Here is a 10944-nt window from a genome sequence, read left to right on the forward strand (position 1 = left end):
CAGCAAACTAGATTGGTTTCAGCAGGGACTGGAGAGTACACCCGGTGTTTTTTTTTAATGCCCCTAGGCAGCTATAGAAAGACTGAAGTCAACAACAAAATCTGACAATAGTGGTATCATAAATTTAGCATTTTTGGATCAAATTGCTCTAAACAAAAATGTAAATGCTAATCAGAAAGGTGATTGGCTCCTTTAACTGAAAAGGACTTCCGTTCGAACAGTCATCATATTGATCACTATTATTTCTGCCAATCTTATTTCTGTGAGTGGTCAAATACTTTTCTTTAGGTTTTTTTATAGCAACGACTGCAGTTTTTGGTAAAAAACAAAAACAAAAAAAACAATTAGAGCGTGTGGGCCCCTGAAGCAGTGCTGATGAGAGAGGGCAGATTTTCCTGAGATTCCTGATGAAACCACATGACTGACCTGCCCCCATATGTCCACCATTACTTTTCTATTCTCTCTTCTCCTTCCTCTCTCGCTGTCTCTGTTTCTGCCTTTTCTTGTTCTTGCTTCAGTCCATGGAGGACCTCGAGGACCAGAAGCGTAAGAAGAAGAAGGAGAAGATTAGTCTCGGCTCACTTTCTCGAGTGTTTGCCCGGGGAAAATCTCAACGCAAGTCCTTGGATCCGGGCCTGTTTGATGGTACTTCCACCCCTGATTACTATATAGAGGAGGATGCTGACTGGTGATAGTGCTATTGCGTGTGTGTGTGTGTGTGTGTGTGTGTGTGTGTGTGTGTGTGTGTGTGTGTGTGTGTGTGTGTGTGTGTGTGTGTGTGTGTGTGTGTGTGTGTGACGTACGCCTGGAAATGTATGAGTTAATGTGTGTGTGCGAGCGTGCATAAGCGTTTGTGTGTGCCTTCAAATGTATTCCCCGTGAAAAATACAGGAAAGAGGAAGAACTGCTGCCTCCTTGAAATGTACATAACGACACTTAAAAACATCTATGTAAATGAAATATATATTTATATATGTATGCATATGTACATATGTTTACATTGATATAAATATATACATGGGATCATTTGCGTGTGTATATGTTAATGCTGTTATAATGCTTTATTTGTGGTAATATGTCTCTTTTTTATGAACTGGAAACTTGAATTACTGCTGAGCATTTGTAAATAGGAACTCTTTGTGCACCTTGTGTTTGCTGATGTCTTCATGTGGAATGCTTCTTTTTCATGACTGCTTTTACCATGAACCCAGAGCTCCAGGCTGTCTTCATACACCATAGCGTGAGCTCCATCTGAAAGATTTAAAGGTGCACTCTGTCATTTTTCCCATCATGAAATTTTTTAAATGTTAACATGACCATGATCACATGAGATGTGAGCCAAATAAAGCTGTTTAATGTCAGCAGGTCACCGCATGGGCGGCCATGTTGAGATCACATGACCAGCTAATGTTATTTATTTTATTTTGGTAATTTACCTATTATTGGATTCTTCACTTCACTCTCTCCGCTGACTTAAAACATGACATTTCTACTCTAAACTTAGTGCTCATGCCACTAGGTGTCAGTATAAGGCCCATTCACACCGAGGACAATAACTATTACAATAGTTTAAAAATAATTCTACATGTAAAAGAAAAGTCCACACCAACTATAATGATAACGGCACAGAGAAACAATATCATTGGAATCACTTTCTTTTTTTTCAGCTGATGAATGATAAAACATGGACAGCTAATCAGAATCCATCCTGTTTTAATGAGCATGAGCATTCAAAGCAGCAGACTACAGAACTGCAGCGCATGTATAATAAACAGAAGAACGATAGAGTCCGTTGGTGTGGGCCCTAATATAGTTATCGTTAAAGTTTCTTTCTAGTAATAAATGTGAATATGCCTTAAAGGGACCCAAAAATGAAAATTTCGTCATAACTTACTCACCCTCAGGTTGTTCCAAACCTGTATAAGTTTATCTTTTCTGTTGAAGACAAAATAATATATTTAATGCTGACAATAAAACAGTCGACGCGGTAGCCATTGACTTTCATGGTGGAAAAAAATACTGTGGAAGTCAATGGCTACGTCACTGTTTGATTCTTTGTGTTCAACAGAAGAAAGAAACTAATAGCCTATAGGTATGGAACAACATGAGGGTGAGTAAATGATGATGTAATTTTCAGTTTTGGGCGAACTATCCCTTTAAATCCAAGATGGCAGTCAGCACAATCTTAACGAAAAATTACTGAGTGCACTTTTAATGTTAGGATCTACGGAGTTACATCCGGATAAGATGGTTTTCTAAATGTTTGCCTTAGCTGTTCACCTCAGTAATCTAATCGCTAAGGAACATCTGCGTAAAGCTGCGGTCAAATATCTCTGAGATTTTGCGGGCAAAAAAAGGTCTAATGTCCATCGTCAGAAATGCAGCGATGTAAGAAGCACAGCTCACACTGAAGTCACTTTCAAACCAAGCAGCTTTCTGTTGGTGGATGCGGCGAATCCGCATGACCTTGAACACTAGCAAAATCTGTGTAGAGAGCTTTTTAGCACTCACATGAAATTACTGGATTTTGCCCGCAAAATTTTGCAGAGAATGGGCCACACCTTAATGGGTGAATTTTGTGTGTTTACCTCAAGAGTTACACTCAGACAGCTGCCAAACTGAGATCATGATAATTTGAAAGCTAATATTTTATTATGCATTATGTCCTCTTGCAAGGCTGCACCAAGGATCTTTTTAATCTTGACAAATGTGAAATGAAAACCTCTTAAAATCTGTACTTTATTGTCTGGAAGACTGAATAAATCGTATTTTAGGCAGTTTAGTTCCATTATGATGGTAGATTGCAAAAGGATGGAGTAATTCAGTTATAAAGTCACAACAGACTGGCCTTGTCGAGCTATTTTTTGCGTGGTCTGATGCTTCTCAGATCACCTGCCCCTTTTATGCTAAAAGACATGTAGCATTATTTATTAGACTGTTTCCATATTTAAAAAAAATCTCACATTTTATAACCTTTGAGGAATTAGGTTTGATTTTGAAGTGATATTGGGAAAGTTTGTTTCCACTATTTAAACACGGATCTGGAATATTCTTAAACCAGGTGCTGACCTTACATCAATAAAGTGCCAAAGGGTTATAGTGCATCTTGCAGAAGAACACAAGAAAATACATAGGAATATTCTTTTCTCTGCTCTATCAAGTGTGCAAATATAATACCTGTAAGAACTCACAACACACCCTGCTTCATAACATTCTTTTCCATTAATGTTGAACCCAATGATGTCATCATGACTCTTGTCTCGCTGACATATCACATATTTCTTTCCGTTTCAAGCTTTCCTTTGCATCTTGGTGGCACTGATTTTTTGTTTTCCTTTTTTTTTTGTTGATCTTTTAAATTAAAACCGAACTTCATTCCTCATGTCACTCTAATGATTTTATGTTGTAAGGTTTGTAAAGTAGATTGTGAGATATAAGATTAAATCTATTAAAGAATTTATTTAAAGATTAGGAAAGAGGTCATTTCAATGAAACCAGACTATCTTTGAATTTACAGAAAGACTGATGAGAAGGTTTTAACACTCTGGAGATTTAAAAAGAAAAAAAGAAACAATTAAAATAAACTTATTTTAAAATAAAAACACATAACCCAACATCCATGTGCCTTTCTTCTTGACCCTGTGTGTGTGTTTGTGTGCAAGTTGTCATAATGGTTTCCTCTTAACCCTCTTGTTCTGGGGTTGCCATGGTTTGGGGTGACCCCGTTCCCACCATCTGTGTTAACACGTGTCCTAACATTGTCTTACCTCAGTGGATGAGAATGCCCCAAACTCACTACATTCATAACTCATATGAATATGTCAACTGGAACCAGTCTATCATGTACACCGTTATCCAAAACATGAGCACGGTCATGTGCACTTCTACCCAAAACATCATCTCATGACTACCAACTGATTCTTTATTTCATTTAGTTTAAGGCTTTATTTTAAAACGCTACACATTTATTAGGCTTTATATATTTATATATCATAAAAGAGTACATTATATAGGCCTATTTGAGTTTTCAATTCACAGCCTCATGAAGCATGATGGAGAGCATGCTACAGTAAATTCAGAGCAATTGGGTTTTTCCTTCTCTTTAATTGAAATGGAAACAGATTGCGATCTCCATTAAAATCCATTTTTTCCATAAGCCAGCGGATGCTCTCAGATGTCTCGAACAAGGTCAAGGCTCCGTCTTTGCTTAGACGAACGCCTGCCTATTTCCTCTAAAGGTTCGAAATAGGTGTCCTCTGCCCCGATGCCCATCAAATAATGAGTCTTATAGAGGTAATTTTTTCAGCTAATTAAAATCTGATGAAGCCTTCAGAGAAGAATGATTCAGTCTGAACCCTCAGGGTGATTTCAATCTTGTTTTATACCTGCCAGGACACACTTTTAGCGTTAGGAGGGCTATATTAGAAACCAAATAATGTACTTAATTAGCTATATATCCAATTAATTCAGATTCAACTGAAAGTCAAGGTCTTCAAGGATGACATCACTGCAGCAGTATGAGCTCAGTTAAGAGTTAAAATGGCGCCACCTGCTGGTGTAGACATGGAACTACATGTGTGGATTATATAGCATTAATCAAATCTAGTGACTTTCATTTGGTGGTGGTTTAATGGAACGTCTAAAAGAAAATAAATTACAACAATATAAAAACAGTATGATTTTAATTTTAATCAAATAGTCTACAATGAATACACAGATTATTTACTTTGAACGAATTTTCACTCAGGAATGGCTAGTAAATTTCACGGTCCCACTTTAAAGCAAGCGCCTTCACCTACTATGTACTGATATTTAAATTAATCAATTGATATAATGCACTCATGGTGTAAATACATGTTTTATGTTGTACTTTAAAAATACCTGCATGTAAATATTTCCTGTAATTACATTTGAACCTGTGCCTAACCTTACCCGTAACCCACCTCAATAGCAGCAAGTCTTTTGTTTTACAACATAAACACAATAAGAACATTGTACCTAACCTTTTTAATCTAAGTACATGATAGTAAAAAAAAAAAAAGTGAAAAGTGAAAGTGGCATGTGCTGGCCAAGTATGGTAACTCATAATTGGAATTTGTCCTCTGCATTTAACCCATCCAAGTTAGTGCACACACATTAGCAGTAATGAGTAGTGAACACACACTGTAAACCGTGGACACACACACCTGGAGCAATGGGGGGTTAGGAAATGACCTCAGTCATTTCTTGCGGTATTGAGAATCAAACCCGCAACTCTTCAGGTTACCAGTCTGACTAACCATTAGCCACGACTGCCCCTTATAAAACTGATAAAGCACCTAATAAAATGTGAGCAGCAATTTCACAAATAACAAAGAAACGACAAGTTAAAGCATTGAATTAAATGTGAAATTTTGAAGTTTAAAGACTGAAATAGTAACTTGTTTTAACTGTTTTTAAATTGTGGTCAATCCACTAAAAACAAAAAGGCCTGTGACTGACAACCATGTACTTATATTCCTGTTATAGTAAAAATGCTGTAAAATGTTCTTGTTAGTAGATAAGCATATAAAAGCAAGTGAATTCAATGTTAGTTTCACACAGGAAGGGGAAGTAAGTTAAGTGGTTTTGAAGTGAAAGTCTGAGGTGGTAAAAGTGGTTTTGTTTCAGAGCGTGTGTGGGTTATATGAGGAAAGATAAGGCCTGTCGATGTTGACCGCAGGCCTAATCGTGGCTGTCAGTTCTTGGTAGAAAGCAATGAGTCATTTAAGAAGCTTTTTAAGAGCAGAAAATGCTGAAATTAAACAGGAGGATATGGAGGTGGGTGCTTTTCCTGCACAGCAATAAAAAAAGCTTTTATGTGCAAAATGGATAAGGCATTTTTGTTTTGCTCTCAACCCCTCTGAACCCCTTAAATTTGCCCCCCCTCCTCCTCCCCTCCTGACCAATCCAGACTCAGACAGCCTCTCCAGCCAGACCCAGCCCAGCCTATCAGATGGCGAGGAGCAGCTGGAGCGGCTGCAGCAGGCGGAGCTTACGCGGAGCAAGCCCATGTCTCTGTGGAGGGCGCTCACTGTGCAGGCCTGGCTGGAGGTTGTCATGGCAATGCCCATGTACATGCGCGCCTGCTCTGAGAATGTCAAGAGTGGGAAGGTAAATGCTTCTCCTCTTTATTTTTTCCTGTTCTTACCATGTGCATTTCTAACCCTTTTTAAAAGCAAAAACGCAAATAAATACAACTAATAAGCTATTTATAATCCTCTCCTTGATTAAGAGATATTCTAGGATAACATTTTCAATTCTGCGGCCGCTGATTATACTTTAGTACTATTACTTCCCCGATGCTTCCAATGTGCTCTGACATGAATCTAGTTAATGATTACTCTGTTAAACTGGAAGACCTAGGTGATGATGTCAGTGAGCTGCTTCCTGTTGCAGGTGTTGTTGGGGTTGACCGATGAGGATCTGGAGCTGGGGTTGGGAATCAACAGCCCCATGCACCGCAGGAAGCTGCGTCTTGCTATTGAGGACTACCGAGAAGCAGAGAATGGACGAGGGTGAGCGGCCACACTTGCTTAGATTATAACACACACACACACACGAAAGCATTGGCATTGGTTTTGCATTTCATTTGTGTCACTCAGACTTTCCAAAGCTGCTGATATGGATCATCACTGGGTGTCTCAGACCTGGTTGGGTGACGTCGGGCTCCCCCAGTACTCACAGGTCTTCCACAACCAGTTAGTGGACGGCAGAGTGCTGAACTCGATCACACGAAGAGACCTGGAAACCATCTTCAACATCACCAACAAGTTTCATGTTACCAGCATCCTATCAGCCATTCAACTTCTGCAAATGCTTAATTTCGACAAAGAGGCACGATTTCTTTGTATACTCACATTCACTCTGAAAATATGCAAGTATTGTTGGTGATATTGTAAAATACACTGATCAGTTTGCTTTTATCATAACACCTCTGCAGATTATACAGGCACGTCGTGCTCAGTGTGAGAATCGAGATCTGGATCCGGTGGTCTGGACCAGCCACCGTGTCATTAAATGGATCAGAGACATTGATCTTAAGGTGGGTAAGACCTAAAAATTCATGTACACTATCATTGAAAGGTTTGAGGTTGGTAAGATTTTCAGTTTTGCTTTATATGTTTGTGGAAACCATGTTTTGTTTAGTTTTTTTCTCAGGGTTCTTTGATGAATAGACCCCCGGATTCACAGACAGGGCTTAAACCTAGTCCCAGACTAAAATTATGTTTTAACTTAAAGCAACTTACACTGATATATCTTAAAATATGTCAGTACCATTGTTTTGTATCAAGATGCACACCAGTACTGTTTTTTTCTGAGGCACGTTTATAAAAGCTACTTAAATGTCCTAATTAACCTAAGGCCTAAACCTGGCTTAATCTAAGCCCAGTCTGTGAAATCAAAAGAACAGCGTTTATTAGATTTTTTTTTTAATGCATTTTAATCAATTTAATGCATCCTTGCTGAATTCAAGTATTCATTCAAAAAAAATTTTTTATAATAATAAAAACATTAATGAGCCCAAACTTTTTAACCGTGGGGAATATACATTGGCCCCAAAAGTAGGCTATTTGGATACATGTATAAATAAATGTATAAATGTCATAATTGCAAAAATCGGAGAAAAAGTCTAGCATCATTTACTACTAGGTTTGATATTTTTAGTAAGACATTTACTGTCATATTATATCCAACCTGTTGAATGCTGTCTTTTATGCAGGAGTATGCTGACAGCCTTCAGAACAGTGGCATCCATGGAGCTGTGATGGTTCTAGATCCGACCTTCAGTGCAGACAGCATGGCCAAGGCTCTGGACATCCCTAACAATAAACACATGATCCATCGTCATCTATACGAGGAAATGAAAGTTCTTCTCAACCCAGCAAGGTGTGTGCAGCTTCATTTCATAGACATTTTTTAGTAGCATATGAAATTATGAATATGACAAGCTGTTGCAATTAATAGTTATTAGAGAACTTGTAAACTTTAAAAGTCCTTGTGCCATTATCCACCTAAAAAAAATTTTAATTGCGGAAGTAAGCTGTTTTGTACGTCTAAAAATAATTGGAAGCTGATGACACCGGAAGCCAGACACATTAAATTTACGCCCGCTCTTACGTGAAAAATAATGGATATCGGTGGCCATCTTTGAAACGTCTCTCGGGCATCTATTTTGGTCATGCAAGTAGCAGCTCCTGTCTCTTTGAATGGAGAAACATTACATTTTCAAAGAGAAAATTATGCGCCACTCTGACTGGAATGCTCGATTTTGAGATTTGTCAGTCACTTCCTATGGTCACGTCATCCAGCGGTCGTCCATAGCACTGTGTATTAGTCCGCTCACCCGAAAAAAGACCGGCGCTACTTTCACATTTCTCGTGTTTGTACATTTTGTCAAAATAAGATAGCCTATTGAATCTCAGGAACATCTTTTCTACAGTTGTAATATTTTAAGCGCATTTAGGACGGAATACAGAGTGACAGAGTGGTTAGTTACTAAGAATGTCATACCTGCTTTTGAATACAAGTGTTTTATGCCAAACAAAGAGTTTGAATTTCATGTGTAACAATGTATTTTAATGATAGGTAGGTTTATTTACATAAATGTTGATTTGGTGAAGTTGCTCCAAGTTTTGTGGCACTTAAAAATGATTAGCATTTTTTAATTTCAATATTTAGCTGAAAAATAAACAAATGCCTTGAATTACTTGCAGTATATATATTTTTTTATCCTCCCCATCTCAACTCAGATCAGTATTTAATTTTCCTGTATTTCATTTACTTATTTGTTGCGTATAGCCGTGTAAAAAGCACTCTGCTGGACAGTAACTGTATTGATCTTAAGAGTGTGACACTAGTATTTCTGTCTTGCAGAACTAATCAGGCTCAGGACTACAGGAAAGAAGGGACTCCGACACATTCACCTGCCTCAAACTGCCGCAAAACTGAGGAAGGATTTTCTCCCAAGCAAAAAGTTGGCAAGGTAGGGGCTGTTCTTTATTGACACAAAACAGTCTGTCAAAATTAAGACAAATGGTGGACTTTGTCCGCCTATGTTATTGTTAACAATCTGTAAAAAGATAAATAGCCTTTCTGTCATTCCTCAGAGCCCTTTGAGATTCAATCCACTGGTCGCTGTTGGGAGGGACTTCACTTTTCAAGGCGGGTGTGGATCACCACCCAGAGAAGATCGCATCAAGATCCTGCAAAGGACCAAGGGCAGTCCCATGCACGGTTACTCAAGCATAGAGATCACGAATGTCTAAAGCCAACACTCTGTTTACCTTGGATGAACTAGGAAGATACCTCCCCTAACATCTAAATGGACCAAATGAGCTCAATTATTTGTAAAAGAGATTTGAAAATTGACCATTTGCACTTATGAGAATTTTGTATTGGCAATAAATCACAACTAAGCACTGAATTATACATTTTATAAACTGGCTGCAGTAAAAAATGAAATATTTTGTTACTGACATAATACTTAGATGAACTTGTCCTGATTCCTGTAAACTCCAGTCAGAACTGTTGGTATGCAGCTGAAATCAATACCACATGTTCAGACGTCCATTCCCTCCACGAAGGTCATCACAACACTGTGCTTTGTTTAACGTTACGGAAAACGTATGAGGAATAGCGCTGTGAATACATTGTGACAATGCTTTGAATGCCCCATCAATGTCTTTTCTTTGTTTGAAGACATCTGTTGACATCTGCTAAGATGTTTGTGTTTTCAAAGTCTCATTTGCATACAAAATAAAAAAAAACAAGAGCCACTTTAGTAGCAATGTTGTGTGGGTAATAGATTAGTCATAAGGATCACTCCAGTTTAATTGAAATAAGGGGAATGAAAGACACAAATCTTTCTGATTCCCTGATCTCTGTCTTACCATGCATGCAATTCAGTTTGTTCAATGGAATATATATATATATCAATGCATTGTATAGTGACTATCATGCACAATAAGGAAATGCAAGAATGATATGATTGGAAAGCCTTTAATCTTTTCTTTAAGGAGTGAGATAATAATTCTCTGTCATGAGCAGGGCTCCCAGATGAATGTATGGAAAGGTAAAATATAGTATACAATCTACAAGCCAATGCCACACATGTACTGCAATTTCTACAGATGTGTTTTCCCAAGTTTTCCACACAGAGCCACAGGGCACACAAGAGCAAATCCAGTTTTGCAGCTCAGCATGCAACAGCATTGTGCTTTGATGCAAACAGCCTCTGTCATGTGGGTCGACACAGGTTAGATAACATGATTACTGAGTGCGTTTCACAAATTCAACCAATTGTTATTTTCAGATCTTGTTCAAATCAGTTGGAAATGCCAATTATGAATCACAAATATCCTGCTTGGTTTGACTCAAAATGTCTGTTGATAGACATTGGTCACACATCATACCAGCAGATGCACAGCTCAAGAATATAGCAGTTTCTGGTGCATTTTTAAGGTGGATTTTGCAATCACGAATCATTTTGATATCTCTGTACCTTGTGGCATTAGTGAAAATGTACTTTTGAGAAACATTTGTTTATAGATACATATCATGTGTCATTGACACAATAATCTGTATAGAAAAATAAAAACTCTACATGCTTATATTTGAGTGTTGCTGTGTGTTTGTTTGTCAGGTTGGTTTTATACACTACCGTTCAAAAGTTTGGGGTCAGAAGGCTTCTTTTTAAAAGAAATTAATACTCTTATTTAACAAGAATGCATTACATTGATCATAGTGACATTAAAAATAATTGTTACAAAAGATTCTATTTTAAATAAATGCTGTTCTTCTGAACTTTATATTAAGAGAACTGTATTATACTGTTTATATCAAAGAACTGTAAAAAAAAATTCTTTATCAAGTTTCCACATAAAATTAAGCAGCACAACCATTCTCAACATTAATAAAAGCACC

The 10944-nt window shown here is 37.7% G+C and overlaps 1 protein-coding gene across 7 annotated transcripts in view; it reads left to right on the forward strand.

Moving 5' to 3' along the window:
• Positions 1-10633, forward strand: part of kaznb (kazrin, periplakin interacting protein b) — an 86622-nt gene extending 75989 nt beyond the window's left edge. For 4 of the 7 annotated variants that reach the window (XM_082155169.1, XM_082155170.1, XM_082155171.1 and 1 more), the window contains 8 exons: positions 519-645; positions 5933-6132; positions 6418-6536; positions 6624-6855; positions 6962-7063; positions 7742-7908; positions 8896-9004; positions 9129-10633. In XM_082155169.1, coding sequence (XP_082011295.1) covers positions 519-645; positions 5933-6132; positions 6418-6536; positions 6624-6855; positions 6962-7063; positions 7742-7908; positions 8896-9004; positions 9129-9287 — 1215 coding nt within the window. In that variant the 3' untranslated portion in view covers positions 9288-10633. Of the gene's footprint in view, positions 1-518; positions 3615-5932; positions 6133-6417; positions 6537-6623; positions 6856-6961; positions 7064-7741; positions 7909-8895; positions 9005-9128 lie in introns of those variants that run through there. The other 3 variants (XR_014201867.1, XM_082155172.1, XM_082155174.1) reach the window with 3 other exon arrangements.
• Positions 10634-10944: the final 311 nt, after the last annotated feature.

Source organism: Leuciscus leuciscus (assembly GCF_965113295.1).
Source record: "Leuciscus leuciscus genome assembly, chromosome: 23".
In the NCBI taxonomy this organism is placed as follows: Eukaryota; Metazoa; Chordata; class Actinopteri; order Cypriniformes; family Leuciscidae; genus Leuciscus; species Leuciscus leuciscus.